The sequence below is a fragment of the Lutjanus erythropterus genome, chromosome 9 (assembly GCF_056507025.1).
Source record: "Lutjanus erythropterus isolate fLutEry1 chromosome 9, fLutEry1.hap2, whole genome shotgun sequence".
Taxonomy (NCBI): Eukaryota; Metazoa; Chordata; class Actinopteri; order Lutjaniformes; family Lutjanidae; genus Lutjanus; species Lutjanus erythropterus.
The window spans coordinates 40,756,438-40,782,413 of record NC_139325.1 but is presented as its reverse complement, the minus strand read 5'-3'; the positions used below and the strand labels follow the sequence as shown (position 1 = coordinate 40,782,413).

At 37.2% G+C, this 25,976-nt stretch overlaps 4 protein-coding genes and 1 long non-coding RNA gene across 5 annotated transcripts in view; 4 read left to right on the top strand and 1 right to left on the bottom strand.

Moving 5' to 3' along the window:
• Positions 1-753: 753 nt before the first annotated feature.
• Positions 754-4,638, top strand: LOC146322203 (C-type mannose receptor 2-like). The gene is made up of 5 exons (XM_084727689.1): positions 754-790; positions 1,720-2,124; positions 3,888-4,229; positions 4,328-4,416; positions 4,534-4,638. Exons 1-5 carry the CDS (start codon positions 754-756, stop codon positions 4,636-4,638), a joined length of 978 nt encoding a protein of 325 aa, XP_084583815.1.
• A 1,006-nt stretch (positions 4,639-5,644) lies between these two features.
• Positions 5,645-25,976, bottom strand: part of LOC146322197 (uncharacterized) — a 43,074-nt gene continuing 22,742 nt past the window's right edge. Inside the window, exon 3 of the long non-coding RNA XR_014771431.1 lies at positions 5,645-5,728. This is a non-coding gene — a long non-coding RNA (uncharacterized LOC146322197). The remainder of the gene's footprint in view (positions 5,729-25,976) is intronic.
• LOC146322202 (putative C-type lectin domain family 20 member A) lies at positions 8,384-11,387 on the top strand. Its single transcript, XM_084725817.1, has 5 exons — positions 8,384-8,420; positions 8,869-9,276; positions 10,617-10,958; positions 11,058-11,146; positions 11,283-11,387. The coding sequence occupies exons 1-5, from the start codon at positions 8,384-8,386 to the stop codon at positions 11,385-11,387; spliced, it is 981 nt and encodes a 326-aa protein (XP_084581943.1).
• Positions 16,971-19,001, top strand: LOC146322201 (putative C-type lectin domain family 20 member A). Its single transcript, XM_084725816.1, has 5 exons — positions 16,971-16,992; positions 17,115-17,543; positions 18,238-18,579; positions 18,676-18,764; positions 18,900-19,001. The coding sequence occupies exons 1-5, from the start codon at positions 16,971-16,973 to the stop codon at positions 18,999-19,001; spliced, it is 984 nt and encodes a 327-aa protein (XP_084581942.1).
• Positions 19,845-22,275, top strand: LOC146322200 (uncharacterized). The gene is made up of 4 exons (XM_084725815.1): positions 19,845-20,049; positions 21,557-21,895; positions 21,990-22,078; positions 22,171-22,275. The coding sequence occupies exons 1-4, from the start codon at positions 19,845-19,847 to the stop codon at positions 22,273-22,275; spliced, it is 738 nt and encodes a 245-aa protein (XP_084581941.1).

The following is a 25,976-nucleotide window of genomic DNA, read 5'->3' as shown; positions in this document are numbered from 1 at the left end:
TCAGAACATCTTCAGCACTGCTTTGATGATTTGCAGGTGAAAAATGTGACAGTCAACAGACAGTAGGATAACTTTGTTTTACTTATGAATGTTATTTTAAGTTCATTTCACTGACTTGAACTTATGTATATATGAACTTATTTCTTATATTGTGTACTTGCATTTCCATCTGTTTATGTCTGGGTTCAGGGCCACTTCATCGTGTGCCCTATTGTTTGAAGTTTTTTGGATGTCATACATTCATTTTGTAATATGGAAGGCACTTTGTGCTGAAGACTGAAAACTGCTGTATAAATGAAATGATCAATATTATTATTACTTTATTTCAATGGAAAGCAGGTCATAAATACACATCAAAGTGGTGGGAAAGTGTTTGTGTAATGTTTTATCTTTTAAAACAAATTTAACATTGATTTTTTTTGGACCTGCAAATCACTAAAATGATGATTAATGGGCACCACCAAATACAATGAAGTGTTCCCAGAATACAAACTACTATCTTCAGACTTACTTTGTTGTGTTGTAATGAGTCTTTGTACACAACTTATGAAAACAACCAGGTGTTTTTATTTACTATTTAATGTGTGACATCTCTCTCTCTTAATTTCACGTCTTTATCACACCTGTTCTTTCATGAATTTTGGTGACCTAATAAAATTTCCAGCCTCTCTCAGTGTCAAACACAGCAGAGGTTCAAATCAGACAGAATAATAACATTTACCTATTTTCTTCTTGTTTGCAGTAAAATCAGAAATGGATTGTTACATGACTCTGATTCTCCTCTTCTGCGGTAAGGTCAAGAGTGTCATTTACATAATTTCATGGATGAAATGTTTGTTTCGGTTTTCAGTTCATATTGTGGGATTGTTGAGTCATGTGGCCTAAAATAGGCCTGAAGGTAAAAACAGAGAATGAATTAACAGATAGCAGAGATTTACGTACTGAAAAAAGATGTTGAAAGGGAGGATATATCATGATCATTTTGTGTAGAAAACAAAAAATATTGTGTACTGGATTTAAAATTTTTTTTTTTAAATGTCTAAACTACTGAATCAGCTTTCTAGAAAAAGAATGAGAAAAAGAATGAGAAAGAAAACATTTAATGTTTATTTCGACCTCTCCTTCGAAGAGACTTGAGGGACTTTGTAGGAGTGATACTTCTAAACCAATTCACATACTTGTGACTTCTTCCTACAGCCCTTTGCTGCATGTCATTCCCCCGTTCTCTCCCTGCTCTCCTGTCATATCTTCAGTTGTTCTGTCATTAAAAGCATTAAAAAAGTCCAGTAGTCAGTATGTTACCTCCAGTAGATAGCATGCACCGACTTGCTTCTCCAAGCCTTTTCCAACAGGAAACTACTGCTATATAAGACAAATATCACTCTCTTCAAACCTACAAGACCCCATGTGTGAAATCAGTAATTTAACCTCACAGATCATGGAAGTTTCTGGTCTCCTGCAGAAGTCACATAATAACACACATTAATCAACAGATAATAATAAAAGTAATGCAATGTAACTAGAATTAATAAATGGAGTAAATGGAACTTCCTGCAATCAGCACGAGTTGCTTGGATTCAATACTATTGTATTTAGATTATTTTATGGGGATCTCTAGATTTCTTTTAATCTTTAAAATGTTGTTATTGTTTTTAATTGTGTTGATTTATGCAGATGAGTCACTAAACACTAAATACGTCCTCTATCATCAACCCTCAGGATTTAGCTTCAACTCCTGCTCTCATTTACCCAATCAAAAGTACTACTACATTGACCTGAAAATGACCTGGACTGATGCTCAGCTTTACTGCAGGGAGAAATACACTGACCTGGCAACCTTCGACAGCGTGGATGATATCAACAGGCTAAAGTCTGATTTTTCCTACTCATGGGCATGGATCGGTCTGAGGGATGACCCAAAATCCTGGAAGGGAGTTATGGGGAATGATACAAACTCCTGGAGATGGTCAACGACTGGTGAAACGAGCAAAACTGGTTACCACAACTGGCAACCAGGAGAACCAGATAAAAACGGTGGAACTGAAAACTGTGCACTTATTGGCAGAAATGCAGCATGGTTTGATTCAAGGTGTCAAAACCACAAGAGTTTTGTTTGTTACACTGGTAAGAAAGAGTTGATGTATTTCACTCACTGAGTTAACAGAGACAGACAGACTGCATGTGCTCACTGATGGCTTTAAAGTGTAACTACACCCATGTTCAAAGCCCCTCCTCCCACTGCATATTTTTTTGATAATTTGATTATGATGATTTGATAATTTTGTTTTGTTTTCTAAATCTAATTTCAAATAAAACCTCGTCCTCCCAGAGAAGTGCAATAAATGTTTTTGTTGAGAACAGAATCGTGTGCCAGAATGATGCTGGTTGATCTTAAAAATGTCAACAATGACAGACTAATCCACTCAGGTCATTGTGGTGCTGATTAACACAAGCAAGTCCATTCGCTTGGTCCATTTTCAAGGAGGGAAAAAATGGCGGCCATGGCGTAAACTTTCTCGTATTACAGCTAAACAGTACATTAAAATAAATAAATAAATGACAAGATAAACCAGCAATGCAGTGACAGAATCTTGATTCATATTTGCTCAGAACTGCCTAGTTTTACAGTTTTATCTGAGTTTTTGTGGGCATGGTACATTAAATTTGAAATGTGACTTTTCAGACGTGGACCGTTGACGGTCCTCAAAATAAATAAACAGTTGTGACTGGCCTGGAGAGATCCAGGACATGATCCAGGACTGTCTGAGTGGGAGGGTGGCCAGATGAATCTGGCAGAACAAATGAAACATGAGCTTGCAGATTGGTTCCCACATTTCCTGGCAATAAAATGTCAGATAAGAGTAAAAACATTTGCCCATCACATTGTCAAAGCCAAGACATCTTCAAAATGTTTGTTTTGTCTGACCACCAGTCCAAAAACCAAAGATATTCAGCTTACAATAAACAAAATGTTTCTCTCCACAATAATAAAAAAGCAATTACTGGATTATCAAAATGTTTAGCAATTGGTTTGAGGCAAACGTAATGCAGATATCAAAACAAAGAAAATACAGATTTAATACTAGCCAGTAATGGTTTTAGATTATATTTGCTGTCTTTTAGGATGAGACAAACATGTTAATATTTAGAAAAGATAATGGTGACAGTTAACGTTAACAGCAGGATGCATCGCTCAGAACATCGTTCCACAGAAACCAAACAGGTTTAGACTAGGCTATACAGCAGAGAGATAAACCCTTACACACAGATTCCAGGGTTATCATCAAAGCAGCTGTCTTCAGATTGAACCCTGAGCTCAGTCAGTGCTGGTTTATTTTAAGCAGAAATCCAAACTCTGTTTCCTTTAGAGAAAGAAACTATTTATCCCTGTTGTGGTTCGCGTCAAGAAGATTATAATGAGGGGAGATTTTCTAGTTTGCCGTTTTCATTCCAGCATGTCACATGGTATTCACACTGGAAACGTGTGCAAATGATAAACACATCCTCGTTATTCACTAAAATAATTAAGAAAACTATAAGCAACAGGCAGTAATTATGGAGACACCTTTTCTTATTCTATGAGTACAGCTGGTGATGCAGCCACAACATTTGTGGCGGGAGGACGACATAGTGGAGCGTCATGATTATAGACCTATAATTTACTTGTGGACTGGAAATCAACTTTTTGTGTATGTTGAAAATGATTCATTTCACTATGTAGTTATTTTACACAAAATGCAAATCAAATTAATTAAAATTAACTGAAACTTTAAAATTAAAATTAATCGGTCGAACCATGAGTAGATGTAGCCTCACTGCAAAGAGAAGACAACTGTGATACAACACAAATCATTTAATTAAACTGGCTTTATTTCTGTATATTGCAGTTACAAACCAAGGTGAGAAAACCTATGTCTACATCTCAACTATGAAATCGTGGACTTCTGCTCAAACCTACTGCAGAGAACACCACACAGACTTGGCTATGATCGAGAACATTGTGGAAAACAATGAAGCACATTCTGCAAAACCAGCCGATGTTGGTGCTTGGATTGGTCTGTACAGAGTGCTGTGGACTTGGTCTGACAAGAGCCAAAGCGCCTTCAGGTCCTGGCAAAGTGGTCAACCAAACAACTACGGCCTGAACCAGCACTGTGTATCTGAGAATGACCAACATGAATGGGGTGATGAAAACTGTAATTCAGAGTTTTTTTTCATCTGCCAACAAGGTGATTATTAAACAACACAAAGACATTCCTTTGGGGTTTATCAGTCAAAATTCACAGATTCTGTTTCTTTGTTTTTTGACTGCATGTTTACTGTTCAGATAGAAAATTGAAGACCACGCTGAGGATGAAGATTCAGACTGACACTGACATAACTGATCCAGCCACTAACACCCAAATCCTCCAGCAGGTAAAATTCTCTCTTGTTTTTTTGAACATGTAAAATAACCGAGGATGAACAAAATGATCAGAAGATGCCACAATGACATAAAGAGTAAGTCTTGATATGTCTTTTACTCCTCCTCAGCTTGGTGCAGTGCTAACAAGTCAGGGATGGACTGACTTCAATCTACAGTGGAACAGTCAGCCCAGAAAACAGGAGACAAAAGAGAAACTCAGACAACCTCAATGAATTTTACATTTTTAATATATCTTTTGTCTGCAAATTTGCTTAATGATATAATGATGTTACTTTTGTCTCAAACAATTTGCACGTGTAAATATGTTGCAACGAATGCATTATGCACTTTTTACTAATACCAATAATTACTTTACGCAGATACATTTAATGAAGAACAGATGCAGACCATTCAAAATAACAAAAACAGGATGTGACTCCATTTCTATAAAAAATTAGTCTCAGCTGCTCCAAAAAAGCGTCCCAATGCAATGCCCCTCATTCACCAGTTCATGAGTAACCTACTGTATATGTATGCAGTCAGACTGCCAGTGTAGCCTTGTGAATTGTTCAGTCCCCTGAGGCTTTGATGTTCAGAAAAAAGTCATACATGAGTTTTAAGACAAAAGGATATTATAATGTAAAGATTACTGACATTGAATATTTGTAGGAGAAAAATGCTCTACATTACATACATTTGTATAATTTCCTGTGTTTGTTTGATCCATCTGGCCCAAATCCTGCATATCCAGATTATGTTACTTTTTTTTTTTTACTATATATGAGAGTAGCTATATGTCACTTTCTGTGACCACAGCCCCTTTTGGGTGAAAACAAGTGCTGTTAAAGTGCTAGTGCCAAAGTGAAAAAAAGACTAGCGTCATTTGCACGCACGTTTGTGATCTAAGTTTATCATAATGCTACAGTGGACACACTACAGAAACAATTTTAAAAAAGTTTCTTAAAAGGCGAAAGATACATCACCAGGAGGTCCAACAAGGTATTTGTATATGTCAAGATGTCCCGCCTCAGGCCACTCAATGGAGTCGTTCTTCAATTTTGGTTGAAAAAGAAAATATATAACACATCTATGTTGGAAGTGTAACTGACCAGTCAAGTCTAGGGGTTTTACTTAGAAGTACTGGGTACTAGTCCTAACCTGAAGTGTAGAAGAGAAACCTAGACTAGTTTTCAACAACAGAGAAACAGCCAGGAGGTGGGTTAGCTTACCGAGTGGTACGCTGGTCCCTCGGTCCAGGCCTCGTCCCTGCTCTGAGCTCCGTCTTCTTTCTTCAGTTAAGTTTAGGTTGGTGTTGGATGGATCCTGAAATAAAACAGCAGAGGATTCATTACAGAAATAAAATCCTAAGTGCTTGTTCTCTCTTAACTTAAGTCCCATAGATAAGAATAATCATGACTGTGTCTTATCCTATCTTAGACCTCATATCTCATCTTAACCGAGGAAATCCTAACTAGAGCTGTGAACTCGATTCTTCAATCAGTACTCATCATGTCATGCCTGTATCTGTGGTTAAAGTGCACACAAGATGGTCTGTATTCATGACAACAACAGTCTCATATGTGTCACTGGCTAGTTTGTTAATGGACCAGAAAAATGGCTGTTCAATTTAAGCTCTGATGAGTCAGAGGAATTAATTGTGTGAGGAAACATCACCCTTTGGGGAGGTTTTGGAAAGTTTTCTTGCCAGTTATAATTCAAAATCAATCAACCTTGCAATCAATAGATACCCATTAAAACATAGTAATAGAAATGGGTTTGAGAAGCCTGTCAATCAATACGCCGTCTGACACCTGAGCCGTCTGACACCTGAGCCGTCTTACATAATCAACTATTTCCATGGATGTGTGTGCACCTCACAGAGAGATCATTTCAGTAACACACAGCTTCACCACACCTCATTATTATTTCTCAATCAAAGGGTTCTGGGAAAAGATACCAAATCTTAACAGAAGCTAAAATGAGGCTTTTTTGTCTTTTGGTCTGGTTGATAAACTTTCTCCTTTCAGCAGCTGAATGTGAAAACAGCCTTCTAGTGTCCCAGTGAAGTTCAAACATAAAATTGAAGTAAAAATAAGCAAAACACATGTTTATGTCATGGTCACATCATGGTATACACCACAACACCTAACCTTTACTGTACCAAGGTCATGATTTGCATATGAAAATAGTGGCAAGAGCACACACGACTACTACTTACGACTTACGATTTACTACAGTATGATTCAAAAGGCATTTGCAGACGTCAGTGTGTTTGGAGGATCTACTGCCAGGAGTTCAGATCTCAACAATCAACAGCTGAATCATTGAATTCGTGAGTATGCCTTAATATTTCCAATGAATAAGTAAGATGGTGAACTACCTCTGCAAGTTTAGAATACTCAAAAAAACTTTAATCCTGTGCCCACCTGTGTTCATGTGATGATATTCATCCCCACATTTTAGCGAGTTTGAAACTTGACCTCACTATATAAAAAGTTATTGTGACGTCTAGAATGATCACAGTCTGACTAGAGACATGAGGTTTTTAGAGTATGGATAGCTTTCCCTGCTATATTTATTTTAAAAAGGGGTTTCTGAACAATTTCCACGACAGAAGTGCCAGTAATCCAATCACAAAAAAATGCAATTCTTAAAAAAATATCCAAATGTCAGATTGAGGGATTTTTGACAATTTTTATCAATTCAGAAGTTGTCAAAAATGGTGACAATTTGCACAAAATCTATGTTTTATTTTTGGGTATCAACTCAAAAACTGCTGCTACAACGTTTGAGTTCTAAGCCCTTATACAAAAATAAAAAAGATCTGAATAGACGCCTATAGAAAAGACAATAACAAATTTCTGACAAGATAAACTTGACTCAGCTGGTCAGATGATGTATGCCACTTCTATGTAGCATATATTGTTGACCTGCTATCTCCCCCTGAAGATCCCCTGATCATAATATTGTAATTGGGCCCCATTTGACAGTCATCTGTTGTTTGACAGAGGACGGGTAGACAAGAACAACCACTCTGAACAAGAGCCTCATTGTTTCTTTGAAAGTGTTTTTGTTGCACACAATTTAGGTGTATTAAATAAGTGGAAATTTGAGCCCTGCAGTGTGTGAGACGTTTTTTCTTTACGTGACTATTTACTGACCTCCAGTTCAGCACCTGCAATTTGGATTGGCTGTGCGTGCATACTCCTATTTTTGTATATCAGTTAATGTTTCAAATAACTAATGTGTCTCTAGGATTGTTGATTAACTGATTATTAATTGTTCCACTGTCAAAGAAAATGCTCAAAATTTGCAACCTTGCAATGTACAACTGTGAAACTAAAACAATACAAACCTCAGCAGCAGTCCTTTTTTTATATAAAATAATAGAAGAATTAACCATGTAATATTTATTTATTACAACATTTAATATATTGTGACATCCCTAACAACAAACCACTGCATTTTTACAATAAAGATGGACCATAGGGGAATAATTATCCAATTGTTTCTTTAAAAGCTAAAAGGGTAACAGCTACAAACTGAATTGCAACAAGCTCTAAAATCAACCTTTTTGAAGTTAAAGGTGAACTTCATATAAAAAGAAAAGTGTTGCCATTTAAACCTTTTTTAACAGAAATCCTAAGCATTGCTTTGCTGATTTGCAGGTCAAAATGTGTAGGCATCTAAAGAGACACCACTAATATATCTTTGTACTTAGGTTTCATGGTATGGTTGGCTGATATGTTAAAATTTTCCAACTGACCACTGTGGACCCATCCATGTGTCATATCCTGTCATCTCCCTTTCTACTATTAATGGTATTTCACCTGTTAGGACTTGCATCTGTGTTCATTCATGAATTTGGGTGACCTAATGAAATTTCCACCCCATCCCCAGACAGAATAAATGTAAACAGCTGTGTGGTCATTCATGTGTTATTTACCTGTTTCCTTCTTGTTTACAGTAAAATCAGAAATGGATTGGTGCGTGACTCTGATTCTCCTTTTCTTTGGTAAAGTCAATGGTGTCATTTACATAATTTAATGGTTGAAATGTGGTTTTGTTACTACAAGGAATTTTCATATTCTGTTTATTTTATAGGTGCTTGTGGTCAAAAGGGTTAATGTTTCCGCCACCATCAACACAAAAAAAATGTAAAAACAAATTATCTAAATAAAAATGTCATCCTTTTTCCTTTTAACTGGCTAACGTACAACTGACTGGAACTTTGCCAACCCGGTGGCAGGCATTAAGAATAACTATAGAGAAATCTTGTCACCGATGGTCTTGTTCGCTTATGTAGATCACATCAAGGCATCAGTATTAAACTGAGATTGTTTCATAACCAGTTGAAACTCCTTGTAGTAGCATTTAATTTATGTTACTGTTTTCAATTGTCTTAATTTATGCAAATGATTCATAAAACACTAAATATATTGTCCTCTATCGTCAACCCTCAGGATTTCGCTTAAACTCCTGCTCTCATTTACCCAAACGAAAGTACTACTACATTGACTTGAGACTGAACTGGACCGATGCTCAGCGATACTGCAGAGAGAAATACTCTGACCTGGCAACCATTGAAAGCATAGACGATATAAGCAAGCTAGACGCTGCTGCTTTTGCTTCTTTCTCGTCATGGATCGGACTGAGGGATGACCCAAAGTCCTGGAGGCGAGTTATGGGCAATGACACAAACTCCTGGAGATGGTCAGTGACTGGTCAAACGAGCAAAACTGGTTACCACAACTGGCATGGAAAAGAACCAAATCATGTAGGTGGAGATGAAAACTGTGTGACTATGGGCTATTATGGACAATGGTATGACTGGGCATGTAAAACCCTGAAGAGCTTTGTTTGTTACACAGGTAAGAAAAGATCTGAGTTCATGGATTCTACTAACTGACTTAACCTGTCAGGGACAGACAGGCATTTGTTCATTGGTGAATTTCATAGAAAATGTCACAGCTACAGGACTGAAACTTTGCAGGTGCATCTCAGCTTTCACTGCAAATTTATCTGATAGCAACTGTGGCATATGTTCACACCGAGTTTGTTTGCTGGAGTCCAAACTAGAAGTTTAACTAACAATTATTAATTATTAATAAATAATAACAGATACACTGTTGGTTGGTTTATAAAATGTCTAGCCTGTCAGTCTAATTCCCTCAGTTCATTTTTGATTTACAAGAGGCCTTATCAGTGGGTGCAGACCAAAATGGTTCTGCCAACTGGATAAACCTACAACCAGTCAGAGCAACAAAATGTGTGATGCACCACTGAGTGACACAAGCGAGTCTGAGAGGTGCTTGGTCTGTTTTCAAACTTTCTCATATACAGCTAAACAGTACACTAAAATGTCTTAAACATTTGAGGTGAGAGGGAGTCACAGAATCTTGATACATATTTGATCAGCACTGCTAGTTTGACAGCTTGATCTGAGTTGTGAGTCTGGTGTGTAGTTATCAAAACTAGGGATGGCTTCATACCACTTTTTGATGTCCGATACTGATCCCGCAACCTGGAGTACATGCTGAAATGGATACAAACCATTACCGTCCTTTCCCCCTCTCTTTAACAACTGCACTGTTAATAATAAGTTTGTATGAATGCATGTTGCTTAAAATCGCCATCTAAAACACAACATGCTCAAATTGTAAAATAAATATTCTGCTGCTCCCAGGAAGAAAGAAATACACAGCGCATTTCACACAGAGAATGGTTAGCACCATTCAAACATTCAAAATGAAATTTAAGCAAATTGCATTCATGCAAGTGCAATTGGCTCTTGTGTTTTTTTTCTTCCTTGAGCTTAAAATAACTCAGTTGACTCATCTCTCTTCACAGTATGTTACTCAAAGTTTAATGAACCATTTACATGATAGTTTAGGCTCATGGCTCATATCAGATTGTACTTTGTTGCCCCCGTTATCTGATCCAGTGATATGGGCCAGTATTTGACCCATACCAATACTGAGTATTGGATCAACACACCACTACTTGAAACGTGTGTCTTTTTTAAAATCTGGACCAATGATGCTCCTCTGTCAGTCAGTCATATCAACACATCATTTACACATCATGCAAAAACAAAACTTTGAATTAAACAAATTCATTCCACATTGCCCAGCCTGAACTATGGCTAAAACACAACTGTGATGTAACTACAAGAATATTTTAACCCTGGCTTCATTTCTGTCTATTACAGTTACAAACCAAAATGAGAAAACCTATGTGTTCATCTCTGACTGGAAAAATTGGACTTCTGCTCAAGCCTACTGCAGAAAACACCACACAGACTTGGCTATGATCGAGAACACTACAGAAAACAATAAGGTCCGCGCTGCAAAACCAGACAATATTCATGCTTGGATTGGTCTGTACAGAGTGCCGTGGACTTGGTCCGACAAGACCCAAAGCTCCTTCAGGTCCTGGTTGGGAGGCCAACCAAACAACTATGGTGGTAACCAGTTCTGTGTATTTGAGAATTTTAAACATGAATGGAACGATGACAGATGTGACACACTGCACCGTTTTATCTGCCATCGAGGTGATTGTGAAACAACACAAAGAAATAATTTTGGGTTGTATCAATCAAAATTCACAGTATGTCTCTTTTTTGTAAGTGCATGTTTGTTGTTCTATTCAGTTATAATATTGAAGACCACGCTGAGGATGAAGATTCAGACTGACGCTGACATAACCAATCCAGCAACTAACACCAAAATCCTCCAGCAGGTAAAATTCTTTCTCTTCCTTTCCTTTTGAAAATGTAAACTGACAGAGGATGAAGACAATGACAGGAAACAATTAAAGAGGTCGGCACAGTAATACAGAGGAAAAAACTTTACTTTTCTCCTTTACTCCTCTTCAGCTTGGCACAGTGCTAACAAGTCAAGGGTGGACTGACTTCAATCTGCAGTGGAAGATTCAGCCCAGAAAACAGGAGAAGAAAGAAGAACTCACAGAACCTCAATGAATTTAACATTCTTAATATGTTTTTGTCTGCAAATCCACTAAATTCTATGATTTTGTGTGTTGTTACACAAGGAATTTGCATATGTAACTGGGATGTAGCAAATGAAAGATAACTTTATACTTATATGAGATATTTGGGCTTCTTGTTGTTTGCTGTATATTGACACAGTATGGGCCCCTATGTAACAATTGTAATGAGATGAGCCATAGAGGCTTTTATGTTAGAAAGTGACCCTGAAAATAACCATTTAAAGTTGTTAGCCTTAAAGGTCAAGTGTGTAAAATTACAGGGATTTATGGGAACATAAAAGTCAGAAGTATGTTTTCATTAGTGTATTCCTACACGCTTAAAAGGGGAGAATGAGGCAAATTGGTTGCAATTTGCAAGCTCACCGATAGATGCCACTAAATCCTACACACTAGTGCTTAAAGATTTTAGTCCCGGTAGCCTTATAGCCCTTTTCCACACACACAGCTGGCCTGGCTCAACTCAATTTGGTTTGGCACGTCAGCCCAGCACGGCAGCAGTTTGCATTTCAATTACAACAGGGCTACCCACTTCAAGGTGTGTCTTTTAACTGAAGACAAGCTCGAGGAGGCTTGAGTTGAGCAGCTGTGGATAAATCATTCATATACATCTCTGGGATAAATACGCTGTTTCCTTAAAGTCTTCACAATAAAAGTCCCCTGTTATTTTGTTATTTAAACACTTTTATTATGAAGCGGCACAAACAGGAAATGTCTTCATTCGTGGGTAGCAACAGCAGTAACTTAACATGACTACTGAGGGAATATGAGGAATATGAAACAGTAAAATAATGCAGATACCTGAAAGTACAAACAGCGACACAGGAGAGAAACTACTTTTCAAAAAATAAGGATTCTGTTAGAAGGTACAAAAGTACTGGGAGCTGAACATAAAGAGACTTTAGGAAACATCTTCCTCTCTGCTCTACTGCACACACATGAGCTGAGTATCACAGCATTCGCTTGTTGGAGGGGGAGAAAGGAGGGTCAACTTGGAGGCGAGTCGAGCTCGCGTTGGCCTCACTCCAGAGTAGGTCCATCTCCGGGGCAGCACAGCGCACTGAAAGTGACAGTGGAAATGCAATTCGGCACAGTATGGTTTGGCTCGGCGTGGCCAAAAGTGTTGGTGGAAAAGGCCCATTGACAACACCAGTAATTACCATGGAAACAGAAAGTGGGGTCTAATATGATAACACTTTACAATAAGTGTCCATTAACCTTAGTAATGCATTAATTAACATTAACTAACTGTTTATTAGTAATTAACTAATAGTCTAGCAAGTGATGTTATCATGATAAGTAATATGTGATATGTGATAGTGATATGTAAGTCATGTTAACTATGACATTAAGTCATACATTATTTACTAGTTTATGAAGATGCTATTACTGAACGTGCACAAACAAATACCTTGTTCATGATACTATTACTGTCATCACCAGCTTTATTAAATTGCTTTTGTTGAAGATTCACTCCAGCCTCTGCTTTGAATAACAATGTGTGTGTCAATTACTTCATTAGAAATTAAAACGACAAACATTCTTCATTTTAAAAATCAGTTGTCAGTGTATGTGCCCTGCTGGCTTCAAGTTTCCATGTCACACATATGTCAGTTGCATATTGGACGACGAATGGCTTCCTTACAAGTTTTGATGTCACAAAATCACACATGCATGTACACAGCCAACAGTCCTGATTTTTAGAGATAAGGCTGTAAAGCTGCTCACTGAATAGTTGTCTCTGTTATTTGTTTATGATGCTTCAGTGAATTATTCTAGCCGTTCACCTTGACCACATGAAGTAAGACAGACTAGTGAGATGGTTTAATTTCAGTAAAACTTGAATAAAAGTTACTTTGAGTAAATCTTTGTTATTTTACTTGACAAGGTTTCACCTATTTTAATGATTAAAATGAGGCTGTTGTCTTGACCCAACTGCTCCAAACAAATTTTGGCAAATTTCTAAGCTTCTTGTCTTATCTAAGGTTTTAGAAAATGCTTTTAATCTGATTCTGTCCTTTTTAAACCAAAGTTATAGAACAGGTAGTTCCAACCAAGCAATCTGATTGGTCAACTACACATTTAAAACATGCTCAAATCAGCATGAAAGCATATCGTGCTAATCACTAAAAATATTGCTACACCTAGAAGGAGGATGTTTTTGAACTGTTATTATTCATAAAAATAAATCACAAACCATAATGGGCCTATAACAGACGATGACCTCCTGTTAGACTATTTCTTGTAGCTGTTTAAGAACATTTATAGAATAATGAAATTATTTTTTAATGAATAGAATTTATGGTGCTGTCAGACTACTGCAGACTGCCCCTTTAATACAGGTGCTGCTTCCCTTATGTGTGACAAGCCAGAGAGGAAACAGTTTTATGACCGCAGTGAAAATGTTTTTGAGAGGATAAACACCAACAAATATGGCATATGGGACCTCTTATTTCAATACATTTTTAATTTTGGACTTTACAGTGTTCTGGTGTTATTGGAACAGCATCCTTCATCAGCTGCTGTTCAGTCTGTAGCACGGTGCTGCTAGCTTAAAAATACATGTTAAAATTTGCAGACGTAGCAGCTGAATCTGTCCATGAAAAATGTATTTTGTTCAGTAGATATCTTGGTTACAGCAAGAATGAGCTAATAACGTTGTTTTGTGTTTGTATTTGCATCTTAATTCTTCTTGATCTTAGTGCAGCTTTCAACACTGTCGACCAAACAATTCTCTTTGATTGATTGGCATGTTGGGTCAGCATTTCTGGGTCCACCTTTGATGATTATAATCTTACATTCATCCTATTTTACTAACAGATGCTTCACTATTTTACTGCAGCTCATCCTCCACAGGGTTTAGTCTTAGGTCCACATCTGTTCTGTCTCTACATGCTCCCGTTGGGAAGAATCATCTAAATTCATAACGTCTCTTTTCACCGCCATGTGGATCTTAACCAGATCTAAAACTCTTTACAGAACATTAAAAACTGGTTGTTATGGCGCACACCACAAAAACTTAACCTTTACCAATGTCATGATTTGCATATGAAAATAGTGGCAGCACAACAGAATGTGTTAAAAAGGATTAGCCGATGTCTGTGTTTGGAGGATTTACTGCTGAGCTCTGATCGACAACAAACAGCTGAATTGTTAAACTTGTGAGTATGACTTTATATCACTGCAAGTTTACAATACTCAACAAATTAAATCTTGATCCATGTTTTGAGTAAGCGGTGACCCTGACACTCCAGATGGTTTGTTACACAGAACCAGCTGGGAAGCCGTCCATAGAGACTCTTTGGAAAAGGGCATGCACTTTCTAACAGTTATCAGTTCTGCATTAAATCACTGTATTAAATGGTATCAACCCAAAAACTGCTGTATCAAGGTGGGAGACAGAATAGATGATGGGAATGACCATCATATACTTCAATCATAATGCTCTAAGCCGTTATACACAATAGATCTTCAAAATATGAATAGGTACCTAAAGACAGACAGTGTTCCTTACAGATTTATGACTAGAAAAACAGTGCTGAGCTGCATCTCAAATGACTCTTCACTTTCCCAGCTTTTGGATGATGACCACTTCTGCGTTGGCAAAATGAAAATATGACAAGTTGTGGTGTTACTGTTTTTTTGCTGGTTGCCTAGAAACCTCACAGTGATGGTTAGACTTCAGTTTTTAGACTTCATGCAAATCTAAGTCGGGTCCAGTTTCATATTGAACAGGCAGATATGATAATAATATAAAATAAATATCAGTAAGCTCGTACACTGGTGGAGATTATCAAGCAACAGTGCTGCTCAGCAGTATTATATTGCCTGAAATGGCTCCAACATTATGGTACCATTAATTGTTACTCTGGCTTCACCTCTGTCTATTGCAGAGACAGATAAAAATTTGACTGTTACTGTTTTATTCTATACTAGCTGATTTGCATCTTCGGTTTTATTTTACTCCTTTCAATCCGATTATGACAATTTAACAAATTTTGCATTTCCTTGTGATTATTTTCTTAATGCCTTTTCTGTTTTACGTAAAGTGCTTTGCACTGCAGTGTGGTTGTCATGTAATGTACAAATGAACTTGTGCAATGTGTTGGGATTTTATTTTTATGCTGAAAGTGGCATCTTAACCTGCACAAACAAAATAAGAAAAATGTACTTTTTTAAACCAACTATGCTAAATTAAGAATAATAAGGATATATATTTATGTACTGTATTATTAAGTTATTTATGATGTAACCAACCCCCAAAGAATGACTTTTACCAAAGTCATACTTTGCATATGAAAATAGTATTGCACTATCAAAGTTACCCTCACTGTAATTCTGGAGCATCAAAAGCAAAGACTTCAGATCTCAACCTTACAACAACAGTCAACAGCTGGATTTTAAAACTTGTAAGTATACTTTAACTATATAAAAGAATTAGTTGGATGACGTTTACAAAAGTTTTAGTGTAGCTTCATTTAAAAAAATCCACAAAAATTATGACAAATGATATACAGTGCAGGAAGAGGCAGAAAACTTGGGGGCTTATTTGAAGCCTCCACTAAGTAATGTTTTAATTTTGGAGAAGATATGTTATGGAGAACATAAAATAATAATAGTGATGGAAAACTAATAGTAACAACATAGTTATAATGACAACAACAGCAATGATAATGATCGGGATGTAATGACACAAAACACTCATGTAAAAATAATACTACAATACAATTTTCATGGTGAAATTAAAAAAAGGGGAAAGGATGATTTCTGTTATGAAATAATGAAACTTATGTGTATGTAATGTTTTTGTTTTTTCCTTTTAACTTTTAACTAAGTGTTTTGTGAACTGGAGATCTTCACCCATCCTCATATCAGCACAGGGGTGAGTAGATATTGAATGTTTCATGTTTGGGTGAACTATCGCTTTAAAAAAATCACAAAGGTGTCACTTAGTTTCTCATTAGACCTTTTCTCAGGAGTGTGTCCTCTCCCTCTTTCACCAATTAATTGTGTTGTACTTGTGAGGACTTTATCATACATGTTCCTCCATGAATGTTAGTGACCTTATAACATTTCTAGCCTCTTCCAGTGTCAACCAGAGCAGAGATCCAAATCAGACAGAATAACTGGAAAACACCTGTGTGGTAATACATGTGTTATATAATTATTTCCTTCTTGTTTGCAGTAATATCAAAAATGGATTGTTACACAACTCTGATTCTCCTCTTCTTTGGTAAGGTCACTATCGTCATTTACATAATTTCATGGATGAATGGTGTGGTTTGGTTTTCAGGTCACATGACCCACACCACAGTATTGTAAGCTTGTTGAGTCAAACAGCCCGAGGGTAAAAAGTGAGAGAATAAATTCACAGGGGGCAGAGATTTATGTACTGCTGAAAAATAAAAAAGGCAGTTATTTTGTGCAGAAGACAAAAATATTGTCATATTTTTCATAGTAATCTATGAGCAGCATATAATGCAAGTAGAATAAATAAATAAACAAATATATAGAGTACATGGATTCTGCCAGACTGTGGATATTTACATGATTTTACATGACTGCACTTTACAACAGAGGTACAGTGTTTAAATATGTGTAGTCTAACACGACAGTTGACAAACATAAAAATATGCTTTTGATTCAATTCATGCAAATGATTCACGAAACACTAAATATGTCCTCTATCATCAACCCTCAGGACTCTGCTTCAACTCCTGCTCTCATTTACCAAAGCGAAAGTACTACTACATTGACTCTAAAAGGACCTGGACCGATGCTCAGCTTTACTGCAGAGAGAAATACACTGACCTGGCGACCTTCGAAAGCACTGATGATATAAGCTGGCTAGAAGCTGCTTCATCTTATAAAGTCTGCTTATTAGGCTGTTCTTCATGGGCATGGATCGGACTGAGGGATGACGAAAAGTCCTGGAAGGGAGTTATGGGCAACGATGCAAACTCCTGGAGATGGTCAGCGACTGGTCAAACGAGCAAAACTGGTTACCACAACTGGAAAGAAACCCAACCAGACAGTGAAGACGCTGATCAAAACTGTGTGGCTATGACCACTAATGGGAATTGGCTTGATGCACCCTGTCAAAGCACCAGGAACTTTGTTTGTTACACTGGTAAGAAAATTTTGTGGATTATACTTCCTTAGCTTGTCAGGGACAGACAACATTTGTTCACTGATGGATTCCATAGAAAATGTCACAGCTACAGGACTGAAGCTTTGCAGGTGCATCTCAGCTCTGCCTGTGAACTTGTTCGTTTGTTTGCTGTTTCAATAATAGATCAATTGTTGTTTGATCTAAAATGTATAGCATGCACCAGATGGGCAGCACGCCCTTCATGAGCGCAAGCAACAGTTTACGGAGGCAATCGTGAGTGAGCACAGACCGACAGACATCAACTGTGTGTAAAAAATTGGACACTTGACAATAAAAACAGACAGAAGAGAGAAACTACATTTAAAAACAAAGATGAAGTGTGAAGATACAGAAGGAGAGCTGAACGTAAAGAGACTTTAAAAAACATCTTTCTCTCTGCTCTCCTGCACACATGAGCTCAGTATCACAACACTCACTTGTTGGAGGGGGACAGAAAGGAGGCTCGCCACCATTGGGCCGCGGTCAGCGTGACGTGACCGCAGCCCGTTTGGAGGTGAATTGGGCTTGCGGTTCACGCGATATAAGCGGTCATGAAAATGCAACACTGTTTGACTCGCAGTAACTATAAGTAGGGTTAGTCTAAGCACAGAGAAGACAATTGTGTTGCGACAGGAATAATTTATTAAACTAGCTTCATTTTTGTCCGTTACAGCTACAAACCACACTGCAAAAACCTATGTGTTCATCTCAGCTTCTAAAACATGGACTTCTGCTCAAGCCTACTGCAGAGAACACCACACAGACTTGGCTATGATCGAGAACGTTGAGGAAAACAATGAGGTCCGTGCTGCAAAACCAGCCAGTGCTGGTGCTTGGATTGGTCTGTACAGAGTGCCGTGGACTTGGTCCGACCAGACCCAAAGCTCCTTCCGGTCATGGTTGGGAGGCCAACCAAACAACTATGGTGGTGGTGAATTCTGTGTATGTGAGAATTCTGGACATGAATGGGATGATAACCACTGTCACTTAAAGTTCAATTTTATCTGCCATCAAGGTGATTATTAAACAAGTTATCCTGGGTTTTCTCAATCAAAACATTTACAGTATGTGTCTCTTTTTTTGGTAACTGCATGTTCACTGTACTCTTCAGCGACAATATTGAAGACCAGGCTGAGGATGAAGATTCAGACTGACACTGACATAACCGATCCAGCTACTAATACCCAAATCCTCCAGCAGGTAAAATTCTCTCTATTTATTTGTTTTTGAAAATGTAAAACACCAGAGGATGAAAAAAATGACAAGAAACAATTAAAGAGAATGGTATAGTAACACAGAGAAAAAAATCTGTATATTTCTTTTACTCCTTTTCAGCTTGGTGCAGTGCTAACAAGTCAGGGATGGACTGACTTCAATCTGCAGTGGAAGATTCAGCCCAGCAAACTGGAGACGAAAGAGAAACTCGCACAACCTTGATGCATTTTACATTATTATTGCATTTTTGTCTGCAAATCTGCTAAATGATATGAATTTGTGTGTTGCCACCTAAGTTATTTGTGTGTGTATGGAGTAGAGATGTGCACCCTAAACTGCATGCACACATAAATCATCCACCAACCACCCACCCAGACCAATTATTGTCTTTGTCTGTCTCTCTAGAGACCCGTACCTACGCTGTAGGGCTGCCCTTGAGATTCTTTCACTCATTTGTTTTTTTTTACTTTGTCCATCAGTGTGCATTACAGTAACAAGACAGAACAGAGAGAAGTTCACAAAAATGCACGGAGAGAACATTTTAATAAGGAATTATATATAAGGAGAAGCATAATATACTTTATATTATCTGTTGCACTTAATTAAAAATCCAGGTGACAACATGTGCTGGTGCCTAATTGATGAAAGAAGGTCAAAAGGTGGGTGGTGAAGTTTCAGCTCTTGTTTTTTAGCTGCAGCATGGTATACAGAGCAATGCAACAGCGTGATAGGCTATAAACTTTACAAAAAACCTTAAAAAGATAAGTTTTGTTTAACAAGAAATGGATGACTTATTGCTCTCGCCAAACTCACTTCATCATCATCATCATCACCATCATCATCAAAACAAAGTGAACCTCACCAGCACCTTGGTTTATCTTTTCACTGCTCTAACAATCGCCAACTCTGGTTTGTTTGAAATAATCCCTTAATTACATGGCGTGAAGCAGTGCAGGAGTGAGCAGGACAGGTGATGCTGGCCAGCGGCTGCTCCGTAGGTCCGCTGATTTTATAATCAACCATAAGCTGATGTACACTTACTTTCTTTCACTATGTGAAAATCTAATGTCCTGGAAGGGAGTTATGGGCAACGATGCAAACTCCTGGAGATGGTCAGCGACTGGTCAAACGAGCAAAACTGGTTACCAAAACTGGAAACTATACGAACCAAATAGTGCAGGCGGTAATCAAAACTGTGTGGCTATGACTGATACTGGAGAATGGTATGATGTGAACTGTCAAATCCTCAAGTACTTTGTTTGTTATACTGGTAAGAAAAATTTTGACTTTATGGATTATACTTACTGCCTTAGCTTGTCAGGGACAGACTGCATTTGTTCACTGATGGATTCCATAGAAAATGTCACAGCTACAGGACTGAAGCTTTGCAGGTGCATCTCAGCTCTGCCTGTAAACCTGTTTGTTTGTTTGCTGCCTGAATAACAGATCAATTGTTGCTTGGTCTATAAAATGTCTAGCCTGGCATCATCAGACTAATTCACTCATTACATTTTCGATTTCCATGGGTGTTATCAACGGGCGCAGACCAAAATCCCTCTGGAAATTGGACAGACTTACAACCAATAAGAGCAAGAACACGTGATGTAGTGCTGAGTGACACATGCAAGTCGGAGCAGTGCTTGTTACATTTTCAGGAAGGAAAAAAAAAAGTTTCATATTTGATCAGAACTGCTAAGTTTGACATTTTGATCGGAGTTTCATGAGACTGAGGTGTTGCACTCCAAAAAATTTATTATCTAACATATAAGAGCAACATGTTTTAACTGAAAATTATTGAAACAGTAAAACGCACTGGCTTATGCATTAAATTTCAGAACATGACTGATATTTAAGGGAGAGTTGGGATTTAGTATGTCAGAAGTGACAAAATTCAACTGCATTACTCAATACATTATAACATAATATATACTGAACTTTTGTACTGAACTTTTGTTTTTGACACTACACCATGGGGAAAAGTTGAATTATACACATTAAGAGACTGTGTATCATGAGTAAGGGTGGGTGATATGACCTAGGCTTAACATTAACAGGATTTCTCTTGACTGTCCCTCAATAGCCTATTACAACATAAATCCATATCGTCCCAGCACCCTGTGCATAAGGGAGAAAATGTGTCACTGTTCAATACATTGTTCAAGTTGTTGTGCAGGTTATATTCATTCTAAAGTTGATTAATAACCTAAACAATCTGCTATGTCGGTTATGTATGAGTGCTGCTGCTGTATGTAAATGTACTGATAGACCTGCCCTGTGGTACACTGACGACTGAACTTATATACCTTGGGTTTTCTGACAAATAAATGTAGCTGAGATGCCTAATCCAGCCCCTGTCTAACTCTGAGAATCTCATAACATGTACTAATTAACCTACATTATGGAGCAGACTACTCCTCAGAAGACTATACATCATCTTCATTCCTACAATAAACATGTTTTTTTATTTGGTACCGCAAAACAAACAAACAAACAAACAAACAAAAATATATATATATATGTGTGTGTGTGTGTGTGTGTGTGTGTGTGTGTGTGTGTGTGTGTGTGTGGACAGCCCTAACTATAAGAAGGGATAGCCTAATTGCACAGAGAAGACAACTGTGATGCAACAGGAATAATTTATTAAACTAGCTTCATTTTTACTTATTACAGCTACAAACCACACTGCAACTACTCAACTACTCCAACTATGGCTAGAACACAACTGTGATGCAACCACAACAATAATTTAACACTGGCTTCATTTCTATCTATTACAGTTATAAACCAAAATGAGAAAACCTATGTGTTCATCTCAGCATCAAAAACATGGACTTCTGCTCAAGCCTACTGCAGAGAACACCACACAGACTTGGCTATGATCGAGAACGCTACAGAAAACAATAAGGTTCATGCTGCAAAACCAGACAATGTTTATGTTTGGATTGGTCTGTACAGAGTGCCGTGGACATGGTCTGACAAGAGCCAAAGCTCCTTCAGGTCCTGGTTGGGAGGCCAACCAAACAACTATGGTCACCAGTACTGTACATGTGAGAATTCTGACCATGATTGGAATGATGACTACTGCCGCTTAAAGATGAATTTCATCTGCCATCGAGGTGACTATTAAACCAGTTCTTTTGGGTTTTATTTGTCAAAATGCAGAGTATGTGTCTCTTTGTTCTGTGACTGTATGTTTATTGTATTCTTCAGTTATAATATTGAAGACCACGCTGAGGATGAAGATTCAGACTGACACTGACATAACCGATCCAGCTATGAACGCCCAAATCCTCCAGCAGGTAAAATTCTTTCTCTATCCTTCTGGAGATATAAAATGACACAGTAAAATAGAGAGAAAAAAAATCTGTATATTTCTTTTACTCCTTTTCAGCTTGGTGCAGTGCTAACAAGTCAGGGATGGACTGACTTCAGTCTGCAGTGGAAGATTCAGCCCAGAAAACTGGAGACGAAAGAGAAACCCACAGAACCTAAATGATATAATTTTATGTGTTGTTACTGTTGTTATGCCCAATAACATGTCTTGAGGCACAAAAACAAGTCAACAAAGCAAGACAATTGTAGATGATTAATCAAAAAACAAACAAACAAATGAACAAAAAAAAAAACAGTTTGCTGCAGCCCTATAATAAATCCTACATTGTGTTCTGCTTTGCACATACAATACCAGTCAATTGAAAAAATGGATTTAACTCTCACTGGGTTAATTTTACGGCTGTCCGTCTTCATTGCTGAGAATTACATTGTTGCTCTACTTGTTTGTTCTCCATGTTTTTGAGTGTCTGGCTTGACTTGGAGATGATGTCCGGTGACTTTCTGTGTTTTTTTGTGAGGTTAGAGGTCACCGTAGTTTCTCCTACACTCTTGGAAGGGGAAGCCAAGTTTGCTGCAATCTACAACCTCCCCGCTAGATGCCACAAAATCCTGCACACTGGTCCTTTAAGATAGTAGTCCTGGTTGCATTGACAAACAAGTGGTTGCCGTGGTAACAGAAAGTGCACTTTAATATTACAGAAAACAGTTATTGAGCAGCCACTTTGTCAGAAATACAACATCAGAGTGACTGCTGTATCTGTATGTAGTGCCAGCAAACAAATTTACTTTACTAAAAAAAAGTCAGTTAAAAGTATGTTATTTAAACTATGTTGCATATACATGAATACTATAGTGAGATAATTACTGAATGTAAATACATTTAATGTCTATTGAAAAAATGCAGACCATCAAAAACATGATTTTTATTTTATTAAAAATACTGGTTTCAAATTGAAATTCACCAGTACAACAGTACCAGCAGTAACTTTGTCAATGGTGTGACACATGAATTCTTCAGCACCCTGAGATATTTTATCTTATATATTTATTTCATCTTCTTTATTTACTTTACTTCTTTACGTTATTTACATTTTTATCTTCAGTCGCTTCATTGTAATCTACTCTGTTGTGTTGCTTTTTTATTGTAATGTAATTGTTCAATTGCTTTTGTCAAACGATCCAGTCAGGACATGTTTTAAGATACACGAAGATATTCTGCTTTAATGTAAATAATAATTTGTGTCCAGTATGATGGAATTTTCCGTGGAAGAAAAAGGTTCAATTACCTCAGTCAAAATTCAAATTACATCTCCTCATTCTTTCTCTATGAAAAATTGACAACATGAATATGGAAATAAGCCAAGTGTGCATGCTCTGGCCGATTCAAATTTCCACATAACATTTACACAAGCTGCATGGTAACTTATTACTAGCTACCAAGTGCCTAGTTATTATGATGCCACAAAATCATGCACCCATGCACACAGCCCACAGCCCTGGTCCTTATAAGATATCACGCCTTTGTGTATTTTTATTTCTAATAACATGCATTAAAAACATTTTGAAAAAGAAAAAAAAACATCTCTAGGTAAACCTAAATTCTAGATGTATATAGAATCCATTATAAACCTTGAAGGTAACTAGTAATTTTGAATAAATCAGCCTCATAAGTGGACAAATCTGAATCTCTTGTGAGTAGGCCTTTATATTTCCAGGGAAATATAAAGGCATATATGTAAATATATGTATATATATATATATATATATATACACACACACACACACACATATATACACATATATATATATACACACACACACACACACATATATATATAGCTGCAGCCATAAAAAATGCTACATTGTGTGTTTTGCTTTCCATGTGCCAATAACAGCCATTTGAAAAAATAAATGTAATTATTTCTGGACTGATTTATGTGAATTATATTGTTGCCCTACTTGTTTGCTATGTTCTCCATGTTTCAAGAACGTGGTTTGCAGTCACCATCTCCTACATGTTTGGAAGGGGAGGGTGAATCCTGTTACTGCTTGATGCCACTAAATCCTGCACAGTGGCCATTTAAGGTTTTACTCCTGGCAGCATTGACAATGCTGGTGGTTACCGTGGCAACAGAAAGTGCGGTTTGATACTAAAGAAAACACTTACAGAGCAGCTACTTTTGTCAGACATACAACATGAGTTATCAGTGTATCTGTTTACAGTGAAGCCACACAAACTTGTGCTCATAATAAAAGTTAAAAATATAATTTATATTATATAATATTTGTCATTAATGACTTATGACCAATTGGTCTCAGCAGAGAGCATTTCAATGGTGTGACTTAGCCCTGCCAAAATACTTTAGCTCCGCCCCCTCCACAATTTATTCTCTGTTTGTCTGGTCACCAGAAATTAAAATGTCAAATATTTTTCATTTCAAAAGTCAGTGATCAGTGTACACGCCCACATATGTAAGCGCCATATTTCACTGATTACAAGACTGGCTGTGATGTCACAAAACACAACACATGGACATAAACAGCCAATAGTCCTGCCTCTAACAGATAACACTGTAAAGCTGCTCATTGAATACCTGTGTGCGTTATTCATTGTTATGATGCTCCAGCGAACTATTCTGGGTGTTAACTCCATGAAGTCAGAAAGACAGATGAGATGGTTTGATGAGTAAAACCTGAATAATAGATTTGTGGTTTTCTTTTTTTTTTTTTTTGAGTAAATCATTATTTTTCTTGATCAATTTTAACCTATTTCTTTTATTAGTTAAAAGGCTGTTGTGAGCACATAGTTCCTGTCAGTTTCATCAAAAATCTCACAGATGTCACTCATTATCTGTGTTACTGTTCAGTATTGAGTTACTGACACCTTCAGAATTCTAATAAAATGCATTTTGTAACACTTGTTTTGACACAAACCTAATTTCAATATGTACATATAATCCGTCATAAAGCTTGAATGCAACTAGTCACTTTAAATAAATCTCCATTTCCAAGTAATCCTGTTCATGCTGAAAAAGAAAATGCACAATATATCCATATTTGACAATAAAAAGAGGTTTTAAGAGGCTGACAAATGGACAAACTGCACAAAAAAGCAGGCCGTTAGTGTCAAACATTAAACTAAAGCAACAAGTGAAACACATTTTTATATCATGGTCACATTATTCACCACTAAAGTTAACCTTTACAAAGGTCATGATTTGACTATGAAAACAGCAGCCAGGGCACTGCTGTATGTTTCAAAGAGGATCAGCAGACATTTGAATTTGGAGGATTTACTGCTCAGAGTTCAGATCTCAACGATCAACAGACGAATCTTTAAACTCGTGAGTATGACTTTATATTTCTAGGGAATAAGTATGATGGTGACATATTACTGCAAGTTTACAAAACCCAAGAAATGAAATCCTGATCCAGGTTTTCAGTAAAGGATGGCAGCTGAGTTATTATTTCTTCATCAAATCAGTGTAATAAGTGCTAGCAACCCAAAAAACTACTGAAACAAGTTGTGAGACATAATAAACGATGGGAATGACCATCTGATACTTTGATGATCGGATACTAATTCCGCTATATCTTTGTGAACTATTTTAAAATGTTTTATTATTGCTTTCTTTGGACTTGTAAATGACAAAAATCATGATTACTGGGCACCACCAAAATTCTGATGTGTTGTAATGTTCCTCTGAACACAACTTCTAAAAGCACAAAGGTGGTTTCACTTATTTTCTCTTTCTCCTATTAATTGTGCTGCTCCTGTTAGGACTTGCACTGTTCTTGTGTTGTTAGGACTTTATCTGTTCATTCCTGTATTTTGGTGACCTTATAACATTTCCAGCCTTTTCC

What these genes read in the sequence shown, in the direction of transcription:
- LOC146322203 (XM_084727689.1), top strand. Translation starts at nt 754, where the DNA reads ATGGATTGTTACATGACTCTGATTCTCCTCTTCTGCG. An exon ending in TTTTTTCATCTGCCAACAAG is followed by an intron (nt 4,230 to 4,327) that starts GTGATTATTAAA and finishes TTTACTGTTCAG; the next exon opens with ATAGAAAATTGAAGACCACG. An exon ending in ACACCCAAATCCTCCAGCAG is followed by an intron (nt 4,417 to 4,533) that starts GTAAAATTCTCT and finishes ACTCCTCCTCAG; the next exon opens with CTTGGTGCAGTGCTAACAAG.
- LOC146322202 (XM_084725817.1), top strand. Translation starts at nt 8,384, where the DNA reads ATGGATTGGTGCGTGACTCTGATTCTCCTTTTCTTTG. An exon ending in CCGTTTTATCTGCCATCGAG is followed by an intron (nt 10,959 to 11,057) that starts GTGATTGTGAAA and finishes TGTTCTATTCAG; the next exon opens with TTATAATATTGAAGACCACG. An exon ending in ACACCAAAATCCTCCAGCAG is followed by an intron (nt 11,147 to 11,282) that starts GTAAAATTCTTT and finishes ACTCCTCTTCAG; the next exon opens with CTTGGCACAGTGCTAACAAG.
- LOC146322201 (XM_084725816.1), top strand. Translation starts at nt 16,971, where the DNA reads ATGACTGCACTTTACAACAGAG. An exon ending in GACTGCACTTTACAACAGAG is followed by an intron (nt 16,993 to 17,114) that starts GTACAGTGTTTA and finishes ATCAACCCTCAG; the next exon opens with GACTCTGCTTCAACTCCTGC. An exon ending in CAATTTTATCTGCCATCAAG is followed by an intron (nt 18,580 to 18,675) that starts GTGATTATTAAA and finishes TGTACTCTTCAG; the next exon opens with CGACAATATTGAAGACCAGG.
- LOC146322200 (XM_084725815.1), top strand. Translation starts at nt 19,845, where the DNA reads ATGTCCTGGAAGGGAGTTATGGGCAACGATGCAAACTCCTGGAGATGG. An exon ending in GTACTTTGTTTGTTATACTG is followed by an intron (nt 20,050 to 21,556) that starts GTAAGAAAAATT and finishes TATCTATTACAG; the next exon opens with TTATAAACCAAAATGAGAAA. An exon ending in GAATTTCATCTGCCATCGAG is followed by an intron (nt 21,896 to 21,989) that starts GTGACTATTAAA and finishes TGTATTCTTCAG; the next exon opens with TTATAATATTGAAGACCACG.